The sequence below is a fragment of the Thunnus thynnus genome, chromosome 19 (genome assembly GCF_963924715.1).
Source record: "Thunnus thynnus chromosome 19, fThuThy2.1, whole genome shotgun sequence".
NCBI lineage: Eukaryota > Metazoa > Chordata > Actinopteri > Scombriformes > Scombridae > Thunnus > Thunnus thynnus.
The window spans coordinates 15,722,170-15,745,595 of NC_089535.1; the positions used below are offsets into that span (position 1 = coordinate 15,722,170).

The following is a 23,426-nucleotide window of genomic DNA, read 5'->3' on the forward strand; positions in this document are numbered from 1 at the left end:
GGTGACATACATTTCAAGTTCAAAGATACTGCAAATGAAGAGATACCAAACTCTCAGATAAACTGAACACCTGTATATAGATTAGGCAAAATGGAATCCAATGCAATTAGCCCTGTAATATACAACTATATTACCCATGTGAAAGATGTAATAATCATTTTTGTCTGAGGCTGTAGTGTGGTTGCATTTGATTTTACTGAAAGGGTCTGGAGCCCCTATAGGAGAGACAAAATAACAGAAAGACTTTACTTAAGGATGGACAAAGTACCAAAAACATAAGTGTGCAGTGGTAGGCTGGCAAGTTGGTACTCAGACTCTTGCAGTGCAGCCAAACTTTGTTCAAACCCAGATGACTTTTCAAATATTTTAAATTCTAGAGGCGATCCCAAAGATTCCAAACATACCAAATATGTCAGACTGAATTTTGGGGCAATGTGTATGAAATTATGCACAAGACAGAATATTTTCCTTTGATGGAACGGTGCAGCCACAAGGAGTCTTGTGTTTGAATATTTCATAAAAAGCATCAATGAAGAGCTGAAACAGAATGTGAAACATTGTATCTCCCCTTGACTGAAATATGAAGTATTCATTGCTTACTGTCCGTGTGGATTAAGATTATTACAAATTTAAATCTGTTCAAGGGGAAAGACGGTGAAATAGGTTAGATTAACAGTTCATTTGTGAAAACAGCGATTCCAATAAAATGAGCCAAAAATCATAAATTAAATTAATCTAAACTTTTTGTTTGTTTGTTTGTTTTTATTTTTATTTTATTTTTAATCTTACTGGAGTTTGCAAGGGACTTTCATGTCACGTGCGAGAACATGCACTGGCAGTCAAATGTACGCGCGTGATGCCAGACAGCGTGACGTAACGAGAGGCACCGCCCACCCCCCCCAGCATCAAATGAAACTGCTCAGCGCGCGCTTGCCGAGCAACATCTTAACAACGGCACAGCTCGGTGAGGTAGGTGACTTACTACCGGTTCCTGGTCTTCTGCGTTTAAAAAAAGAGAATGTCGTACACTAAGTTTGTAGCAGGTCTTATTAAGACAAACTGCGGCAACATCAAGAAAATACGCGTTTCACCTGGAAGGTATCGCTCAACAGTGGCATCCACCAAGAGCCATGAAGAGAAAGAGCAACAGATGGATGGCTGCACCGTGGTGGAAACTGAACCGGTTGAACTCATCAGCCAGACCAAAAGTGTTACAAACACACAGTTGAATAAAATCCACATTGACTTCGACAACACCCAGGAAGCCTACAGGAGCAAAGATAACATTGAGCTGCTCCGAAGTCTGCTGGTCTTCAAGCTTTGTACATTTGACTTCCTCGTTGAGAAGAACAAAGAGGTGAGTTAAGTTCAAAGGTTAGCTCAACTGCATCTGTCATGAGGAAATAATACATTTCAACTGGGTAATTTGGTGGGTAGAATTGAAAACACCTGAATTAATGTGTAACAACTTGGCAATTAAGTGAATGAGCAAGAAAGTCAAATATAACGTTAGTGCTATATCTGCTATCTGTTCTATTTATTTTTGTTCATATTTGAGTTAGTTTATTTAGTTAGTTATTGTATTTTTGCCTCTTTTTTACCTTATTGTTTCTTACCTCATTGCTGGCTGCTGTAATATTTAAATTTCCCTTTGGGATTGATAAAGTATCAATCTATCTATCTATCTAATGGTATGGAGGGTAGGTTATTATAATGATACTAAATAATATACTACTGAGGAAGAATAACTTGTTGCTGTTTTGTTTTCAGTTGATGGAGCTGAGTAAGAAGGTTCTTGGTCAAAGGATGTTTGATAAGATGATGAAGATGACCTTCTATGGCCAATTTGTGGCAGGGGAAGACCACAACTCCATCAAACCTTTAATCCAGAAGAATCAGGCCTTTGGTGTGGGGGCAGTTTTGGACTATAGTGTTGAAGAGGACTTGACACAAGAGGAGGCAGAGAAGAAGGAAATGGAGTAAGTAATGTTTACATCTGACTGGGCAGGAATTGTGAAAAGACTGAGTATGTAGGCTTACTTTCGTGTTGAGGTTTGTGGTTAAACCTCCACACCTCTGTGGCATAGTTAATCAGTATTTCACCTTTAATATATGCCCTATGTGCACAACATGAGGAGCCATGAGTTATGTAACATACCAAATTCTAAAAGCTTGTCGGGTCAGGTTTATTTTTAAGCTCAGTATTGCATACATTGTCGCAAAGGGGCGTAACTGTTCCTGACCCAAGAAACCTGGAAAACTGGAAGACACTTGAAGAGGCTATTGATAGGGAGACCCCAACCCTCCCCCCCTCTCCATGCATGGTTGTAGTAGGAGCTTCATATTGGGAAGAGCAATTACAGGAATGAAGTACAATATACACGTATGATATAGGAAGTCCAATATCAGTTCTACTACAGTGAGTTGTTTAGTTAGATGGTGAGGTATAACTACTTGACTTAGATTGTACATTGCAGGTAAACCAAAATTATTTTGGAAAATGTTCTTTAAAGGTCATTGGGCACGTAAAAGTCATCCTTGACTGTGGAAATTTGTAAATATTAAAGGGGCCACAGTACAATTTATGCAGACTAAGGCGTCATTTCACTGGTCAAAACATACAGCACTGATGTTTGAAATACAGATAAAATGTCTGATAAAACCACTTTAGTTTAATACTCTGTTAGTAGACTTGAGATTTTTTCTTTCACCCATGTCTGCGTTATATATTGTCCCTCTGCAAATTACACTCTGACTACTTTATAGCACACGCCCAAATATCAACTGAATGAGTTATACTTTTATATTCATTCATTGTTATCTTATCACTTAATGCCTGGCTTCTGTTACGCTGCTTATCGAATAAATATGAGTCACAGTACGTTTCCCCCACACGAACACACTGTAATCAAACCCCAATGTGTTTTATTTCGGCTCCAGTGGCAAAACAGTGCTTGTCTCCTATTGGTTGGCTAGGACAGACCCCTCTCCTCTGATTGGTTGAGCTAGTTGTTCAGCTGGGGGATGTGCTGCATGAAAAGACTGCCAGCCTTTTAGAGTAATGTGCTGGATCCCTTAATGGGCCACACACACCCACACGCATACTCACAGAAGTGTTATGCAATGTTCTGAGAAGGCAATAAGATTATTTTTTAACTGAGGATTAGCTCACTAAGCACGAACATACACATGATGAACTAAATCCAAAAAACTTTAGTAGCATTCCAATTATCTTCATCTAAACTCTGTTAAATTCACAGAACAGATTGTTAGCTCCACAGAAAACACAACACAGTGAACAGAGTAGTTATCTGACAGTTCTTTCATGTCACAACATGTCTATGAAAGGAGCTCATCAATACTGCAAAAAACAAGGTCTCAGCAAGACTGTTGAATTGACTTGTGAAAGGAAAACATTTGCCTTACCTCAGCATTTAAGACTTCTTTTTTTGTGATTACCATATTTCAACATCTACTCTCTTTAGGTTGCAGAAGAAAACTTTCTTGTCTTGTGTTTATAGTTGGTAGTATGTCTTTATTAATGAATTTGCAACAATAAAAGTGTCATAAGACGTTATCAAACTATCAATAGGCTCTGGCAGCATGGAAGAGCATAGATAGTGTAATCTCTTCTCCATTTGTTGTGTAGAAAAGAAAATTGTTTTAGGTAGTTGCAGTGACAGTAATGTTTGCTGCTCTAATCCGATGCCAAACTCTCCCTCTTTTTCAGTTCCTGTGTTTCTGAAGCAGAGAAAGAAAGTCCAGGTGTGTATATGTGTTGAATCTAATTTTGAGAATTGTATTTAATGTAATGTAGTTGTTTGATTTCCCATTTATGTGTATCATCAGCTCCTGCATGATTCATTGACCAAGGGACTGGTGTACAGTCTGCAGGCAAGGCTGGCAGTGACTGAACTACTGGTTTAATGTTCAGTTGCTTCAGTTTGGCCTGAGTGCAACACATGTGTCAGGGTTGGTATGTTCAGTCATGTGGCCAGGTAGTCTAGACTGGAATAGTAACCGGTCATATCTGGATCTAGTGGCCTGAAATGTTCAGCCAGTGGGTACAGTGAGCAGAAGCTTGGTTCATGTTACAGGGTTGATGTTTGAGACTCAAGTATGTCACTCACCTAACAGCTCTTTCTCCGGTCTCATAATGAATTTTGTTAATGTTAATTTATCAATAACAACTTAATGAATATTTCTAGTGTCAGTATTTCTGGTTGGCAGTCGTATCAATGTCAATACAATAACTATAAATATTGTTGTGCACTAAAGAAAAACTACCTTTTATAACTTGAAAATATGGTTACTTATGTAAGTTTTGAAAATTATGGTTACAATAATCACATAAGTAGAAAATTCATCAAAACATTTATCTCCCAGTGATGTTTGGCTCCTGATTAATAGCTCATCAAAATTAAAAATTCTGTCAAAAATCTTTGAAAATGCAGCTTTAAGTCTGTGAAAACTCTTTTGCTATGTAAAGTAGTTCATGATGTCTTCGTTTCACACCAGATGCTGATCATCGTGAGAGGAAGTACAAGGCCCATCGTCAGTTTGGGGACCGGCGTGGAGGCGTTATAAGTGCTCGCACCTACTTCTATGCAGACGAGGCCAAATGTGACAACCAAATGGAGACATTCATAAACTGCATTAAAGCCTCTGGTAAGTAGATAGGTTTCTAAAGAAGCAATAAAGGAAGATAATATCTGTGAGTTAGTTATATTATTATTATTATTATTATTATTATTATTATTATTATTATTATTATTATTATTATTGTTATTGTTATTATTATTATTATTATTATTATAAGGGCTATTGTAATTAAAGGTCAATTAGCAATAGAAATGAGTACAGAAGGGCATTGCACTCATCAGAAAAAAACAATTGGAGGCCTTAGTTCGTAATTATGACTTCTATATCTCATAATAGACTTGCTATCACATAATTACGAGAGATCTGGGTCTTGTAATTATGAGATAAGGTTTAGGTTGTTATCAGTCATAATTATGAGATAAGGTCTCCATTTTTTTTATTTTTTTTTGTTGAATGTGATGCGCTTCTGTAAATGAGAGCATTGAATTAAGTAAAATAAATTGGGTGACATCAAATTTCTTATCAATTTTGCCTTTCAGGGGGAGCCTCTGCAGATGGATTTTCTGCCATCAAAATGACTGCTCTGGGACGCCCACAGTTCCTTGTAAGTTTCACTTCATGTCTTCAATATTGAGGGAAAGAGAGAAACTATGTCAGGTGTGGGGAGAGCCATTTCCTGTGTCATTTGGTAGATTTACACCTAAATGTCACACAAAAATTCTCAGACAAAAATTTAAAAACTTATATGTCAATTGACAGTGAACAAGCGGTGTGACTGTCTGCAAATACAATACCGATGTGCCCAGCTAACCACATCACAATATGGTTCAAATGCAATATTGTAACTTGGTTATTTTATATTGGCTCTGTGTCTGAACAGCTCCAGTTTTCGGAAGTCTTGGTAAAGTGGAGACGGTTCTTTAACTTCCTCGCAGCACAACAAGGAAAATCTGAAATGATGGTTTTGGAACAAAAACTGGAACTGGAACAACTCAAGGTTTGTCTTGTAGACTTCAGCAAAGTCTAATGCAGGATCATGTACAGTATAACTGATGTCTTCAAACCTTTTTTAGTTGTTTCTAAGTTGGTTTAGTTGTGTTCAAGCCTTCATGGCTTTTATTGCCATGTCCTTTGTTAAAGCAATGATCAACTTCTTTTATAACAAGTAATATAATAAAAGAGTACTCACTTGCTGGTGGTATTTCATCCCACTAACATTCAGTGCATACATGCAATATATGTTTTATTTTTAATGACTGAAATATTTCTTTGTAGGAAAGTTTGACTAAGCTGGGTGTTGGCGCCAAGGATGACATTGAGAATTGGTTTACCGGAGAGAAGCTGGGTTTGTCAGGGTAAGATAGTCACTCATTAGTTCATTACTAACAACAAGTACTTCACAATAATGCATTTTATATATCAATAAAATGAAATATTTGATCTAAATTTCTTGAAAAAAACCCCCAAAAAACGGGGTGTTTAGCTTGAAATGCTAATTATATACAGACAAGTATCAAAAGACCTGTAGTTCAGTCTTCTTAGTTCACAACACTAATTAATCTGCAAGTAAAACATTCTGAAAGAATTTCATTATTTAAATTTTACTGTAATTTACATATGCTGATTCATATTTTTCTCCATTCTTATCCCAGAACGATAGATCTGCTGGACTGGAACAGTTTAATAAACGATACAACAAAAATCTCCAATCTGCTTATGGTGCCAAACCTTGAGGTGAGTGATTGTCATAATATTTTGAAATATTTAGTGGTTTGCTCTCATCATACCCTCTCCCTGTGAACTGTGCAGTAAAACAGAGAAGGCCTTAAAATAATCTTACAAAAGGAGCAATTCTCCGGAGGTGATACAGCATTTGATCACAGAAACCCATCTTAGGTGTAGTGCGATATACTTCAAGCACATTTTATTTCTGATTCCCTCATAAAGATAAATGTGTAAATTTTACAGGTAAATGTAATTATACAGTTAATGGGGTAATAAACAGATAGTGATGTAAACAACAAATTAGTAAAATAGAAAGGTATGGCAACTGTTTTTGTTTCCCCATCAGAATGTGGAGTTCTTCATAATATTATGTGAACATGTTGATGCGAGTCTTGCTGGCGCAAGAAATGGATCTTCTTTCCTCAAGATAATTACTTGCTGGAGCAATATCATATCTTCTTCCTAACAAGTAAACATTTTGTTCTGATGAGGTAAAAACATAACATCTTTTGGGACTAACAGTGCTCTGTAGATTTCTGCAGTGCTTTGTATACATTGAGTTGTAGTGCATGATAATGTAGCCACTGCCAGAGAGGACAGTTAAGAAACTCTATCTTGGTGTTTCAGTTTTGAAACGAGACAAAATGCCAGAGAGACTCATGCTGCTCTCGCCCTCATCCACCCATGTCTGTCACATGCTGATAGAGTTTGTGGGCTTTCCAAGATGGCTTTTGAAAGCAAATGCCAAATGAATTGATGTTTTGTGTGTTTGTTGTGCAGACAGGTCAGCTGGAACCTTTATTGAACAAGTTTACAGCTGAGGAGGAGAGACAGATGAAGAGAATGCTGCAGAGAGTGGATGTTCTGGCCAAGGTAATTTCACTTATATTAAAACCAATAAAAGTGCATTGATTAAATAACTGTGAGAATAAATATATTAATACAATAACAGATATTTTATTGTAATCAAAGAACTTCTTTTATTTCCAAGAAATCAGAACTGAAATGTCTTTCTTGAACTAAACTGTTTGTCTTGTGCACACTGAACCATGTAAACTGTAAATACTGTTTCTCTGTGCGCTCCAGCATGCTATGCAGAATGGTGTAAGGCTAATGGTGGATGCAGAGCAGACATACTTCCAACCAGCTATTAGTCGACTGGCCCTGGAAATGCAGAGGAAATTCAACAGAGAAAAGCCAATCATTTTCAACACCTATCAGTGTTACCTCAAGGTGAGTTCACATATTATACAATCGTCACCAGTAACAAATCATTTGAATAGATAGCCTAAACAGGTGTTCCATTAGAGGACAATTGCATGCTTCTGTGCACTGCATTTGTTTATCACATTTTCCGTTTAAGTCTTGTTTCTGTTCTCATAAGTGCGCACTGTATGCTTTTTTTTTGCCCTTGAATATTAAACCAAAAAGAACAGCTTTTGTTTTGTAAGGATGGTTTTAATTTAGCCATGTGCAAAGAGCTGTGTGCTAACCTGTCCTATTCTTTTGTGGGTTTTATCTGTTTTGTTGCTTTTAGGAAGCTTATGACAACGTAACTGTGGATGTTGAGCTGTCACGGAGGGAGGGCTGGTACTTTGGTGCCAAGCTGGTTCGTGGAGCCTACATGTACCAAGAAAGAGCCAGGGCCACCGAGATTGGCTACGAAGACCCAATTAACCCGGACTATGAGGCCACTAACAGGATGTATCACAAGTAAGTCTTGAATTATTATCAAGGCCTTCTGCGGTTCAGCTAGAACATTCCTAAGCTCTAAACATCTGCCTTGTTGTTTGTCCAGGTGTTTGGAGTACGTGCTGGAGGAGATCGAACACAGCAGGAAAGCTAATATCATGGTCGCAACTCACAACGAGGACACAGTGAAATTTACCCTACAAATGTACGTTTTGTCTCAAGGTTGCATGAAACAGAACATTTTGCATTTACTTAAGTGCAGATTTTGTTTGAACATACATGAATGCCTTAAACCCCTCATTCATAAAGGATGAATTGTATTGGTTTATACTAATGCTCTAGGATATTTCTCTAAGTAAAACATATTCTTTGTCAATAGTCCAAAGCAGTTATAGGATTTAGAGAATGAAATTGCCACATCAGTAGTGGAATGCCACACTCCAGCTCTCATTATGTAACAGCCCTTTAACGTGTGTGTTTTTTTCTGTTTTTTCAGGATGAATGAGATGGGCCTTTCCCCCACTGAGAATAAAGTTTACTTTGGACAGCTGCTGGGCATGTGTGACCAGATCAGCTTCCCACTAGGTATGTTGCACACAGCTCAGATGCTAAAAGTAAACAAAGTTATGGAATCACAGAGTCTTACATCACATAGTCATGTGGCCACTGAAAGTTAATCCCTACAGATGTCGACTTTTCATAACACACACGGCCATTGACCTTAGAAATGGTCTACCCACTCCATAGATATCATGCGAACAAACATCTCCAGGCCTTCAACGACCTTAAATGTCTATTACAAAATGTTTGTTGTATGAAGAAACCCTCTCTACAGTATCATGATAAAGACGATTCCAACGATCTGTCTGAATGTGTTGTGCAAGTGACAGACAGAAAACTGGTAAATTAGGCAATACTTCAACCTCATCCACATGTAAACGGCAGAGAGTTTTGATTTTTAATAATGTGTTACTGTTTAAATAGTGGCGCAATGTTTCTAGTTGAATACTTTATTGCAGATGAATAGTGAGAATTAATGCTGTAGCAGCCCTAACATTTCCTGCACCAGCAGGACATAAGGGCTATTTTGACCTTGTCATATCACTTGATATCAAAACCACATTTTTACATATCATTGTTATCTTAATATAATATTTATTCACCATAAATTCATTTCTTGTTATGTCTTGATATCATTATGAGCTATTATCAGCTTAATGACTACACATAAAAACTTCTTTAGTGTTTCTAATCATTAGAAATAGAGCTACTCTGGCTGCTTCTCTGCTGCATCCATATTTGAATGCTGCTGTTGCACATTACATACAAAGTCATGAGCTGGAATACAGATATGGGGGAGATAGTGGACTTAACATTTGGAGTAAAACGTGTCTCCTTGCTCTGGGTTGAAATAAAGGTCAAGCAGGTTTCCCTGTCTACAAGTACGTCCCGTATGGCCCAGTCAACGAGGTCATTCCCTATCTGTCTCGCCGTGCTCAAGAGAACCGCGGCTTCATGAAGGGATCCCAGAGAGAGCGCAGCCTGCTGTGGAAGGAGCTGAAACGCAGGGTGCTGGGTGGTCAGATATTCTACAAGCCTGTCTACTGAATCACAAGGCGATAACATACTAACTGCAGTATGTCTTTAAGCATTCCATCATCTTAACTGTACCACTAAGTGTTCTTTGTAGAGGAAGATTAATGTCCTTCCTTTGCTTGTTTGGTTGCAAAGTGTGGGAGAAAGTTTGTGATTTTCTGACAGGTGTTGCAAGTGTAATTTGGTTTGTATTGGAGGTGTCTTTTGCTTGTTATTTAATAAGGAAGGTTTTAAAACATGGCCCAATCAATACATTGTGGAGATTCATATGCTTCTCCGTCAACAAGTGATGATTGATATTAGTTTTTAAATCAGTATTTGGTTATTTAACTTAAAAAAAAAATGCCATGGTAATCATCAGATTCAACACTGGAAAAACATGCTCCTTTTTTAAAAGAACTGCAACTGATTATACCTCTAAATGTCAATCCTTTCTCATGTACAGCATGGAGGATAAGAAAAGTATATTGTGTATGTATGGTTACCCAAAGGTGGCTTATTGTATGTAGGAGCTGACACTCACTGTGTCCTTTGTTTAGTGTTAAGTGTATATTATGTAACTGTAACTCAGAAGTGCCTAATGATTGTTTTCATGAGATTAACTGTACTGTAGAACTTGTTTTGTTTTTGTTAATGTACACTCATACACATGGAGATTTTAAATTATTTTGGCATGTTTATTTGATTTATGTGTGTCATTGTATCAATCTACATTGTACATTAATTTATCTGAACAAATAATTTAATTATTGTGCAGCATAGGGATCTGATTACATAAAAATGTCTTAGATTTGTAAAGCTCTATATTCATACTCCTGGTTTTACGTTGTAATCTGTTGTTCATTAAAGCATGTACAGTAAATGCAGCATTACAAACCAGATGATCCTCCTGCAGAAGCTAACCATCATCACCTCTTACTGTTGTCCTGGTGTGGTTTATAGTTGACATGTGCCAGATAGTCCTGATGACTTCAGATTTCTCTGAAGTCAAGAACATCTTCTGTTCATCAAACATGGACAGTAACAGCAACACGTGGTCAAAGCAGAACAGAAAAACTGCACTCAAGTATCGTAAGAACACCTGCTCTGTTGCATAAGCTGCTGTGGGAGAAGAGAGCCTGTGGTGTTCAGTTTGTTATTGTAAGGAAGGGTTCAGAAAGACTGGTTCTGTCAGTGTCTCTGGTTTCAGTGCTGCCCATAGCCTGTGAATCATTTGTAATTGTGTCACCCAAGGAAGTCTATTTAAAGATCGTTTGAATGAAAATGATAGAAAAATTATTTAAATTCAAATGTTTTTAAAGACAGGAAGTGAAACAATACGATAAAATGTCCTTAAACTTTTGTAAAAGTCGTAAAATTTCAAAATGTTATGACTTTAAATAAAATATACAGGGTACTTTTGGAGACATGACTAAACTTAATTAAGTTGGTTGCATTGCACTTGTGTGATGTGTATTTTACGTACAGTACTGTAGCCATGAGGATTTGATAAAGGTCAGTCATTTGAGTTAATTTTAGTGTGTTTTTCACCTTGAATGTTCCACACTGTTAGTACGTTTGTTAATGCAGTAAGAAATATGGTCTTATTTTTGTGCAGTTGCTTTGATGTTTTTCGTTCTTTTTTGTTTGGTTTCCTAATCACTGCTGTATCAGTATAAACCATATGTTGTACAGTTGTAAAATATATGTAATTATTGTTTTGAAACAATAAAATACAGACAACTTAAAAAGAAACCTGAGTTATGTTTACTGTTACTGCAGCTGTGAATGCTGGAAATGAACATTTTCCTAAACAATACCAAGCTGCAAATGTCTGTTAAGTTTGTTAGTTGTTGGGGAAGGATCTAGAGTTAGAAAATTTAAAGGTTACACATTATTATTATATTTTAAGGCGGTCTGTTGCTGCCTTAAAGGTACCCAAACTCCAACTACTGTCCTTCCTGTGGCACTCAACTCTGGACAGACGCAACCCTGAGCTTATCTCTCAGCATCATGTCTGATTGTCCTCGCTGACGTATTCTGATGTCAGTGACATCAACAACTACGGTCATTGCCACACTAAAGCCAGTGGGCTCCCATTGCCAAACTGATGTGACCCACTTAATCAGATGATTCAGCAGCTTCCAAAGTCAACAGCAGCTGAGGCAGCACCTCATTCAGGTATCTGGAGACTACAAAAAAACAGTCTGCCACACATCACAACACAACACACAGCTGTGGGTGTGCTCTTTGGTGTGTTTGGATATATGAACACAGGACAAGACCCTCAAAATGTTATCTATCTATCTGTACAGCTTGTTTTACAGCTATTAATATCATTATTATGAAAACTTTTTGGGGCCTAAGATGTACAGCAGACATTATTACCTACTTGCTAATGAGCAGTGTGTATTACCGTGACACTATACTGCATAATACATTCAATTCATATTACAGTTAAAATGTGATCCCAGTCTTTAGTTCAGCTTCTATTCCCAGACTTAATTTTTATTCTATTTAATTATGTATATCCCAATTATATTATCTCATTGTTTTGTGATTTATTACTTCATTGTTATGCCTCAGTGATGGGATTAATAAAATAATATTTTATTTTATAATATAGAATTTTTTTTTACACACATGATATCCTGGCAACTATTTTTGTTGGCTTCCCTATAACAGTAATACAATATAATTAATACAATATAAATACTTCATACTTCTTATATTAGGGGGTTGGTGGGAGCTAATTAAGTGTTAAATCATATTGCTTAATGATATTTAAATTTAGGACATGAATGCAACCACCCAGCCAAGAACAATGTGACAAGAAGAAGATCACAATCACACTGTAGCTGAAATTAACACAAAGAATGCACGTTGTGAACTTTAATACACAAAGCCGCAAGGCCTTATGGATGGATAGATGGACCAATGAGTCTCTATCTTAAAGAACAAATCTTGATTTCACACCCTCCATATGGTCCTTAATATAGATCATTATTAGGAATATAACAAAATAACAAAACTGACTTATGGGGAATTAATTTGCTCAAACTTAAAGCCAAATCAAGACATTAGTTTGATTTATAGATGAATCAGGTGAATGATGAATCAGCATTTTGTGTTTCATCCTAACTGAAACTATCTGTTCTAGTTCTGTGTTTACAACAGTTACTGAGTTCAACAGCCTTTAACAGCTTAAGAAAACATCATGTCAATAGAGTTGTTGTGTGGCCTTAGTACCTGTATTAAAAGATCTGTAAGTCCTTTTATAGCAGATTTTAACCTTTGCTTTGACTTTTATTAATGGGGATGCCCTTTAGTGTACATTTGGATAACAGATTGTGCCTTTAAAAATATTTACCAGAACAGTAATTCATTTTAATACAGGTATAAGTTCCTTACCAGTTTTCCTGCTTTGAATTTGTTCATGTGTCTCCATCACCTGACACCTGGGCTGCTTCTATGTGTTTCTCTTTCCTCCTTAAACTTTTCTTTCTTGAATCAGTTGCATCTTCTTTACTTTCTCCTTGTCTTTCTTTCAACACCATTACATCCTGTAGTTCTTCCTCGCTTCTGCCTCCTCTCTCTGGATTCCTTCACTCACTCTCTGGAAATGTAAAAAAACCTTACAAGCCACCATACAAGCAGAATTTTAACTTGTATGATGTTAATTATGGCAGTTGCGGACAAACAATACACAGTGTGAATGCATCAGCAATCAAGCTATTCAAACTATCAATCTGCATTAACATTACTGAAATGTACAGCAGTGAAACCAGATAATCTGGATGGTTAAACAACACTAATGTCAATTAAAAAACATGAAAGAGAGCTGAAGAGCTTTTCTAGCTACTTTGTGGTCTTTTGTCTGACATTATTATTTAATGGCGCACATGTCAGCAGGCGATTTGATGGGGTATGCCATCCCCCTTGCTAGCAAAATGACCAAAATGCATCCTCCTTGTTAACCTGCCAGCCCCCTCTCCATCCCCTAGTAGCAGAGAGAGTGCAGGTGCAGAGAGGTTATTTAGTTGAATATGTTAGTCTAGTCTTCCTGACTCATTTAGCCTACATCTGACTGAGGTTTGTGCAAGTTAGACTGAAATATCAGTATCCCAACTTTGATGTGTATTGATAAATCCATGGTGCTGTCCGAGGTGCTGAAGTAGCAGATGGATTTGGAATCGCACCTTTTTCTCTCAGTCCCGCCCTTCTGTCGGTTCCGTCTTGGATCTGTAATATTCTCTAAACTATATACTATAAATACTCAAGTCTATACTATATTGTAGCCTATATACTCCTAGGTGCTCTCACTTGTCGGTATCAGCTTCTTATGCCCATTCAGGCTTCCTGATTTAGACTTTAAAGGAAAGTCTGAATCAAATGACCAGCACTGTTTTTCTGGACAGGATCAGCTGAAAACTCTGGCAAACAGGTAAATCTGTCTCTAATAGCTGGTTCACAGAAAAAAATAGGCTAGTGCATTTGATTAAATAAGGTGAAAATGTGTGTGTATGTGTGTGTGTGTGTGTGTGTGTGTGTGTGTGTGTTTATATAATACACTAATAATACAATGTTCATTTTACTTGAAGTAGGATTCACCCACAGAAACACTTCACATAGAGTTTTAACTAGTATTTTGGTAGCCATAAAATCTTTATCTTACTACAAATTTAAACACGGTGGATTCAATTTAACACATCTCAAATACCAGTTTTAAAAGTAGAAAATAACCTATTTACTGCTTCCAGAAGATGATTTTTCTAAAAGATGATTTGTCAGCCATAGAGATTTATGTCCAGTTCAGTCAATGTGGGAGGAGGATTTACCTCTGACTTCTTTCTTTCAGTTCTCACAGCCAATGAGATATGACTTCAGGGAGTGTATACAGCATGCAAAACATAAGAAGGTTTTCTTTCACCTTGTAGAGAATCTCTGACCGGACACCGCTAATACTGTCACCTGCAGGTAAATGAATCTCTTCACTTGTATTCCACCTGCTTACATTCCTCCGTCATTTGTTTTCCTGTGTTGATCTACCATGTAAAAGTATATACTCTGTTCCTGGCTGTTTTGAGCTTCAAAGAAAGTTTTATATTTTTCAGGATGATGAGTTACTTTCAGGCTAGCACATCTTGCATGTGTGTGTGTGAGCTTCAATTTATTTAATTGAACTACTATATGAGACACAAACAGACTACACAGAGGATTATCACTGTCAAAGATAAGACACCAGAGCAGATACTATGCAGTATACCCTTCCACATCACATCACCTACTTGAATTTATCTGGAATGGTTGTTTAATCAAGACATCTTTCCAGTGTCAAAGGTGGAACTCTGTTTTAAATTTTTTTTGTTGCCATTTTCTCTTTCAAATCAAAAGAAAGTTATCAGTCTTTCCCTAAAGTGAGCACTCAGCTGTTCTACCTACACTACTCCTTGCATTTCCACGGATTGTTGAAAAGACAATTACGAACCATAAACATGTTTCAAGTGTCAACATAGGGGCTCTGTGTTTTATCTGACAAAATGAATGATGCAGCACATTTCTTCCTCCTCCCATTCTTCTCCCCCCTTTTCTTATTCTATAGTCTATCAGTCTATATAGATTATATAGGTATATAGATTTTCGTTTAACCTTTTCTTTTTAGCAGCAATAAATACTGGGTTACATTGAATTTATATAGCTCAGGCCTGGCCTTTTTATAACAACATCACAGGGGGGATGAGGTGAGGTAAGGGGTAATTACTTGGCCTGTGTGTAAGAATTGCTGCGGGGCTTTACAACTGTTTATGAGCTTCATGTAGCTGCTCATTGGCTCTGGGAGCCCAGGAAAAAAAGTGTGCAAAACCTTATTTGCCTCTAATGTTTTCCTATATGTATGTGTGCACTCTAATTTCATTTTCAGGTTTTAATAATGTCTGGCATCAAAGGACGTAAGTGCACACCTGTAATAAGAAGGCTGATTCTCTGGATTTTACTGACCAACGTTATGCTCGTACTGTACTGCTTGACCAACACAACCCATGTGAAGATGAGGTAAATATTTCAAGCATTATTTCACTGAGATGAGGCTGTTCATCTCTTATTCATCCATATCATTTGTTTGTAGGGGCTCCAAAGAAGACACATGTCCTCTCAGCATGGCAAAATTATTAAAGAGAAACTTGACAGCACCCTCTGAAAGCACAAAGTCAAAGTCTGAAGAGTGCTCCCCCACAGGGAACATCATGTTCATGAAGACCCATAAAACTGCTAGTAGCACAATACTTAACATCCTCTTCAGATTTGGAGAAAAGCACAAGCTTAAGTTTGCCTTCCCCGATGGGCGCAATGACTTCTTCTACCCATCGCCTTTCCTGTGCTCCCAGGTGAAGGACTACAAGCCCGGTGAGTGTTTCAACATCGTTTGCAACCACATGCGCTTCGACCATGAAGAAGTAGCCAAGCTCCTGCCTCCAGATGCTGTGTACATCACCATCTTACGTGACCCCGTGGATCTCTTTGAGTCTTCCTTCCATTACTACCACAGAGCAGTTCCCCTCACGTGGAGGATCAGTGGAGAGAACAAGCTGGCAGAGTTTCTAAATAATCCTCACACCTTCTACAGTCCAGAGGCTTACAACTCATTCTATCTTAAAAATCTGCTCTTTTTTGACTTTGGTTTTGATAACAACCTCGAGGCAGATGATCCCCGTGTGATGAGGTTTATTCATAACTTATCGAAACGTTTTCATCTGGTGCTCATAGCAGAATATTTTGAGGAGTCTCTTATCCTGCTTAAGGACGCGCTCTGTTGGACTATGGAAGATATCATTTATTTTAAGCTCAACGCTCGCAAGAGCTCATCTGTATCTCGACTGACCCCTGAGCTGAGAGCCAAAGCTTTACAGTGGAACGGGGCTGATTGGAGACTCTATAAGCACTTCAATGCTACCTTCTGGGCCAGAGTAGAAGCATATGGGAAAGAGAGAATGAAACAGGAAGTAAACGAGCTGAGGAGAAGAAATGCTGAAATGAGGGCCATCTGTATTGAGGGAGGACATGCGGTTGAAGCCCAAAAGATTCAGAACAGACGTTTCCTGCCCTGGCAGCCAGTAGGAGAGTCTTCCATCCTGGGGTACAACATGAAGAGGGATATTGACCCCAAATTCAGAAGGATCTGTGAAAAAATGCTCACGCCTGAAATACAATACTTATCAGACCTGGGCGTAAGTCTGTGGCTTACTAGACTATGGGGTTGGTTAAAAGATGTTTTTTACTGACTGCTGACTACTGTTTTTATAATTTGACTTGGATTAAAGAAATTTACAGCTAAAATATAGAAATGTGTACTTTAACATGTATGATGCCTTCTTGAAACCATACATGAGTACTTTCAGGTGTCTTTTGAATGACACATCCAAAATATTAATTCTGATGTGTCACCTGGATGGATGCTGCATGAATTCTCTTGTGGCTGCATATTTTCTTTACATTCAGAAAATATTTACCGCTTATCAACAGGCCTACAGATGGTTCTCAGTTATCTCAGATACCTCCACTCCTTATCTGTTGGTCCTTAAATGCTTCTCATCCTTTGTTGTATCATTCAAAATTGTGCACTACGGAAAGAAGGCTAAAACTGTGTGTTTACACCCCTTTGAAAAAATGTGTGGACAGTAATTTCCTCTTGGTTGTTGTACCTTAACTGGTAAAACAGTTTGGACTCGCTTCCCTGGTATGTTTTACATATTTAGTGTTTCAGCAATATTGTGACACTTATTTGCTTGATTGTCTGAGCCTAAAACAAATGTTTCTGGCCTAAATGATATATCTGTTTCAGGGCACATAACATTTCATATTTTTTGTTGAGGAATCAAACCAGGGTGTGACATCTCCCACTGAGTCATCAGTGATTGTTGTAAATGTGTTGAAAGCTGTTGAGAGCTTAGTCAGTGGGGCAGGCAGTGTTAGTGGCCCACCTAGAGGCCTCGAGTGCAGTTGCATGCCCTGTATATGGATGGTTATGTCTTAGCCTGACCCTGTATTTAATGATTTATGGATGATGTTGTCATCACTACAAGTAATATTAGTTTTGCAATAGAATGCAAAAAAAGCAAATACATTTTTTGTGTGTACATTTGGACTTCAGAAATATTTACCAAATTTTTGGCCCTTACCTCTTTAAACGACCCATCTAACTTATTATATTTCACAAAGAGAAGATGGACACTCAGTATTCTTTATCACTGTATTAACATTAGCTACTGTTCGTTGATTATACTATTTTCTGATTCAGTGAGTAGTGTGGATTTTTTGCCATTTAATATGGTACCTGCCAGTTAATAACAAGTACATAGACACGTAAGGACCATATTGCATAAGTAGCCTGCGTATAGGCTGGGCTGTACAGGCTCATCTGAATGTGGGCTTTATAATTTTCATGTCAACAGTAGTTTCAGGAGGTTTAACTATTTATATCTCTTTTAATCTCGAAATTTGTGGCACATAAGACATGTCTTTAGAATCCATCTAGAAGTAAGTTGATCTTTCTCTGCATTGTGAAAATACAAATCACCCTTGGAGTAAAATACCCTGTTATATTGGTGGTTGAGCTTAGTACAACAGGCATACAGTAGCCAACTGCAGAGGCCTTCTGTACAGAATTGTGTGTGGAAGAATCTTAATAATTAGGAAGACAACTATTAATTACAAAACTACTGGTATAACTATAAAATCTACAACAGACACCAAGAGCAGTAGTTGGTCTGCCTGAGGATAACATGTAGTTGGTTGAAATGCTGCATATATAAATCACAGGAAGCTTTGATTTGGTGTGTGGGACAGGTAATTGTGTATCACAGTATATCTCTAAAATCTGACAACCTGGAGCTAATCTTTTGTACATGCGATGCCCTTTGTCAATTGTTTTGAATCATGCTATGTAAACACAGGCTGTAGTTAGTATTGTTGTGTTATTTTTACTTATTTATTATACATGTACTTACTCATATTTGTATTGTAATGTTGTATAAAGGTCACAACAATAAGCAGTTGGCATTGCTCCTTACATGTTAATGTGGAATTTTAATTTAATATCTACCTGGATCCTTTAATACTGTCCCTTTCTACCACATATTGTCTTCCCATGTTAAACTGCCAAATAAGAACAAATGCCATAAAAGTCTCACTCGCGCATTTTCTCAGCAGAAATACCACTAATACCACTGTCTGCACACTTTGAATTTTGTGTTTCTGCTCAGCTCATCCCTCACGTTACTACCCGATACTGAGCTGTTGTGAAAGTTTAATTCTCTAAGTACATGATGGAGGGCCACAACTAAGAATGATTTTCATTGTCAATTAATCTGCTGATTATTTTCTTGATGAATAAATTAGTTGTTTGGTCCATAAATGTCAGGAAATGGTAGAAAAAAAATCTGAACTGTATCCCAAAGCCCAAGGTGACGTCCTCAAATGTCTTGGTTTGTCCACAATCCAGAGACATTCAGTGTATCATCACAGAGGACTGAAGAAACCAGAAAATATTCCCTGATTGAGAAACTGAAATTAGGGAATTTGGAAATTTTCTTCTTAACAAAAAAAGAGACTCAAAACAATAAATTGATTATCAAGATAGTGATTAATTTAATAGTTGGCAACTACTCGATTAATCGTTGCAGCTCTACTGACCCTGTGAAAGAAAAGCTTGAAAACATGCAGTTCGCAAATAGAAACCATCAACGTTACTAGACACCACTGCACGTTCCTTTACAAAGTTATTCATTTAGTTCACAACACAATTTCACGACATAACGTGACTGTGGAGTACATCCCTTGAAAACTACTTGCTGCATTTGAGTACAATCTGAGGAATGATAAATCAAAACATTGCGAGATGTGTCGGACATTAAAACATGTTTTAATTTAAGCATTTACAATCTGTGAAGTGAATGAAGGCATGACAAATAACAACACAAGGAAGGGCCGGGACGAGGTGACAGGAACCATTGCTCCATCTTCTAGGTGGTCTGGGCAGTCTTTCAGCTCGTTGGGGATCTCTGGTAGCCTCTGGTAGACAGCATGACTTTGTACACATAGTCCATGTTGACTGCTGCTTGATTCAAGGTGAGGAGTCCAGGAAGGATGGATCATGGAAGTGTGACAACCGTTGCACTTCGGCCTTAGATAACCCCGCTTCGCGTCCTATTCCTCGTCTTTGTTCTCATAGTTGTGTTTGATGTGTTTCCATAGTTTCTACGGTCAAACACACATTTAGACAGTTAGACATTTCATATCACAGCTCCTATCAACACAGAGACAGAGCTAACTTAATTCGCGGATGCTAAAGAGGACGTAACTGTTAGTGATTAGCGGGCAAGATAGCTTAGCTAACGTTAGCTGCTCACAAGGTCAGAATAAAACGGGCGTTAAAACAGTAACGGACACACTTACCCCGCGATTCATTTGCTCAAAAATCGCGTTGCCACCTTGGTCAAATAGTCGTTCAAAGAAGACTGCGCCAACCATGATGGTTATAGCGAAAGACGAAGTTCTCCTGAAGAGCAGGTTGTAGACTGACTTCGTGAGCGACATGATGACGGTGGTAGTGCGCATGAACGGAAACGCTTGCCTTTATTCCCCGCTCGGGTGTCGTTAATGACCCTGCAAAGCCACCGTAGTCCAGCGTCGATAGCGGGACTTGCTCTCTTTGAAGTGTGTCTTTTTTCGTTGTTGTTTTTTTTCAAAGTACCAGTTTTACAGCAAACATCACAGAGGAGGACAACGCTGTGTCGCCAATGGTTTGTACTCCTGACCGTTTGCATGTAAAGTAGTTAAGTAAACGTCGTGTTGAACTATGTGATTTTGCTCTCCAAATGTATCAACGCTACGGACAAATTTATGAGGATGTTCACGTTTGAAACGCTCGGTAAGCCAGGAATGTGTTTGTACCAGCATTAAACTGCCCGTTTACATTTCCAGTATATTTATGAGCAGCTTTGTACCTTCAGACTTTGAGCTGATTGTATCGTCTAACCAGAAGGTATTCCAAAGCAACGTTGTTCAAAATTAAACTTGTCTTAAACGAGGTACCTCCAATACTGTACCACTAGATGTCAGCAACAGACCTGTCCCTGTGATTTTGCTCTTGGTGTTCTTTTTTTTTGGAGAATATTTTTAAAATTATTTTTAAACATAAATCATATTATCCCCTTAACCCCACCCACACCCAACCTCCCCTCAAACTACTCAACAAAACAAACATACAGAAAACCTCAAACCATACACATATATATAACTATGTACATATATGCATACACAGTTGCTTCTCTAACTAAAAATACTCCTCTCGGGGGGCGGGGACTACTTACATCTCTATACATTTCCTTCTTAGGGATCAGAATGATGCATTTATGCCAATGTAACTCCTGTTTCATCCCTTTTAAAAAACTGAGGGGATCCCATATTTCCTTAAATGACTCCAGTTTGTTCTGTAATATATATGTATTTTTTTCTAATGCCATAGAAGATGCCATCTCCTTAATCCACTTACCTATAGATGGTTTATTTCTACTTTTTCAGTTAAGGGCTATCAGCCTCTCTGCTTGCAAAATACACATGTTGATAAGCACATATTGGCCCTTTTTAATATCTAGATCTTTACGTTACAAAGGGTCTTGACTCTTAGCTCTTGGTGTTCTTGATAGGGATGTAGGAATGAGATGGTTCCAGTTTGTGCTTCTCATGTAATAGAGTGCAGACCCCTTTTGAAAAAGCGAATTAACTTGATAATGAAATAATCGTCTGTTGCAGCTGTAATTTTCCACAATCTCTGGAGAAATTCTGGAGGTTCCCCTTTGTTAGGAAAGGAAATAGTTTGCCTTGTTTTTTGCTGAATCAGACAGCTTATGTAATACTGAGTACCATACAGATATCAGTTAATACAGCTCACTCACCACAAAGCGATGACAGAGCAGTTATGTAAAAATAGTTTCTGTTTTTCTGTCTTTCAGAGGTTTAACAGGTGACATCTTGCTGGTTTAAAGACATAAGACCTGAGCCATGGGGAAGAGGTACTACTGTGACTACTGTGACCGGTCCTTTCAGGACAACATGCACAACAGGAAGAAACATCTGAATGGTGTTCAGCATCACCGAGCTAAAAAGGCCTGGTTTGACCATTTTAGAGGTGAGGCTACATTCCTAATGACACATAATGCTTTAGAGTAAATGTTATTTTTTAACTACACAATGCTATATGACAATTTACTATTTAAGACACTAAGGAAGTCTCAAACCTTCTTTTTATAGACTCTGCAGCTATTCTGTATGATGAGCAAGCAAAGAAACCCTGCAGGAAGTTTCTCCTAAAAGGTAGCAGCACTGTTAAATCTTACATTTGGCCAATAAATAGAAAATCGTATGTGGAAAAAAAACCTATGTGTAATGATCATTTTTTCTGTTTTTTGTCTGCATTAGGGATTTGTGATTTTGGCCCTAACTGCAGGTTTTCTCACATGTCCGAGGAGGATCTGTCAGACTTAAAAAAACAGGTGGAAGGTAAGCTGTAACCTAAGGGAGGTTCTCTCTGCCATTTAGCTACAAACCTTCAAACTGAATACATCACAGACCCTCAAAGCAATATGTCACACATTTTATACACATTGGATTTGGAATTATACATTGAACACCAGATGTTCACCACAGTCCAGATCGCTGACACAGTTCTCAAGTATACAATTCTGTAGATGGTTGGTTTCAAACAAACTTACAAACGCCAAGCACTCCTTTGATTAGCACTCGCACATACTTTCCCTTAAACAAACTGGATTGCCAAAGAAACTGATGGTACACAAATACAAGTACAAGCTCTTAAGCTCATTTTATCCAGATAAATAAGTCTGTGTTGAAAGGAGTTTTCTTGTCTTTCAGATGAAAGGCAGCACAGAGAGGACTCTCAGGACAGAATTATGCCTGGGCGAAGTATAGAAGACTGGCTCTTGAGAAGGGAAAAGAAGCGGACCGCCCTCAGCAGCAAAGGGTATGAATGTTCAATTTTGTTTCACCACTTAGTCATACATGGTTAGCTTGGCTAATGGTTGTTCCTGTAGATTTAGAATTCAACTGTTCAATTATTTATCCCTGCAGAGATCTAAAAAATAAGGAAGACTGTGAAGAAGGCCAAACAGAAAGTGACATACCTCAGCAGCTCCTCTCCTTCCCTGACCTTCCACCCTCACTTCTACCTCCTCCTCCAGACGGATGGAAAGTCAAAGTGAACACAGAATGGGGTTGAAAGATATTCACTTTGCGGTTCAGATCACTGTTAAGTAGATATGTGACATTAATAGGGGGAGGGATGGTGCAGAATAAAATTGTTATTAAGAGATGGTTTCCATAATGTCATGTTCATACTTGAAGTAGAACTAGATTAGACAGTTTTTTGGTTAATACTGAAAAAGATTGTCATTTCTTATTTTAAGAATTGGGAATAAAATCCTGTCTTCTGCATATCAGCAGATTTATTTTGTATACTGTACAGTAGATGCCATGTATAGAACAACTATTCATTAAAATGGAAATTATTTTATTTTTAGCTTGTGCTGTGTCACTGGGAGAATCACTGATCTCATGATCATAATTGTATTTATAACTCAGCCTGCCTGGAAAACACCATTTTACTTCCTAAATAGTAAAGATGGCAAACTGATGATCTGGGTTAAATTTCATTATAAAAGTCTTCAGAGTTGGAAAGTTTGTCGGTATATTTTTATCAGGCCAGTTCATTGGCCTTTTAAAGCAGGTTATTCCTCTTTATTGGGGTTATGCTGAGATGT

General features: G+C 37.8%; 4 protein-coding genes across 5 annotated transcripts; 3 read left to right on the forward strand and 1 right to left on the reverse strand.

The window, feature by feature from the left end:
- Nucleotides 1–926: 926 nt before the first annotated feature.
- Nucleotides 927–11,349, forward strand: prodha (proline dehydrogenase (oxidase) 1a). Its single transcript, XM_067575119.1, has 14 exons — nt 927–1,357; nt 1,771–1,979; nt 3,731–3,765; nt 4,519–4,668; nt 5,142–5,206; nt 5,483–5,599; nt 5,878–5,957; nt 6,255–6,336; nt 7,108–7,200; nt 7,414–7,560; nt 7,865–8,040; nt 8,126–8,224; nt 8,516–8,604; nt 9,437–11,349. Exons 1-14 carry the CDS (start codon nt 1,019–1,021, stop codon nt 9,625–9,627), a joined length of 1,872 nt encoding a protein of 623 aa, XP_067431220.1. The 5' UTR covers nt 927–1,018; the 3' UTR covers nt 9,628–11,349.
- A 4,147-nt stretch (nt 11,350–15,496) lies between these two features.
- On the forward strand, nt 15,497–16,951 carry gal3st1b (galactose-3-O-sulfotransferase 1b). Its single transcript, XM_067575201.1, has 2 exons — nt 15,497–15,645; nt 15,719–16,951. The coding sequence occupies exons 1-2, from the start codon at nt 15,524–15,526 to the stop codon at nt 16,869–16,871; spliced, it is 1,275 nt and encodes a 424-aa protein (XP_067431302.1). The 5' UTR covers nt 15,497–15,523; the 3' UTR covers nt 16,872–16,951.
- A 2,540-nt stretch (nt 16,952–19,491) lies between these two features.
- On the reverse strand, nt 19,492–20,211 carry uqcr10 (ubiquinol-cytochrome c reductase, complex III subunit X). Its single transcript, XM_067574310.1, has 2 exons — nt 20,044–20,211; nt 19,492–19,845 (listed from the first exon to the last, which is right to left on the reverse strand). The coding sequence occupies exons 1-2, from the start codon at nt 20,203–20,205 to the stop codon at nt 19,795–19,797; spliced, it is 213 nt and encodes a 70-aa protein (XP_067430411.1). The 5' UTR covers nt 20,206–20,211; the 3' UTR covers nt 19,492–19,794.
- Nucleotides 20,212–20,235: 24 nt separating this feature from the next.
- Nucleotides 20,236–23,179, forward strand: zmat5 (zinc finger, matrin-type 5). Of its 2 annotated transcripts, none has more exons than XM_067574308.1 (6): nt 20,236–20,390; nt 21,603–21,778; nt 21,901–21,963; nt 22,069–22,149; nt 22,522–22,630; nt 22,738–23,179. In XM_067574308.1, exons 2-6 carry the CDS (start codon nt 21,652–21,654, stop codon nt 22,883–22,885), a joined length of 528 nt encoding a protein of 175 aa, XP_067430409.1. In that variant the 5' UTR covers nt 20,236–20,390; nt 21,603–21,651; the 3' UTR covers nt 22,886–23,179. The 2 variants fall into 2 exon arrangements, with proteins under 2 accessions (XP_067430409.1, XP_067430410.1); XM_067574309.1 differs by lacking the exon at nt 20,236–20,390 and adding an exon at nt 20,398–20,518.
- Nucleotides 23,180–23,426: the final 247 nt, after the last annotated feature.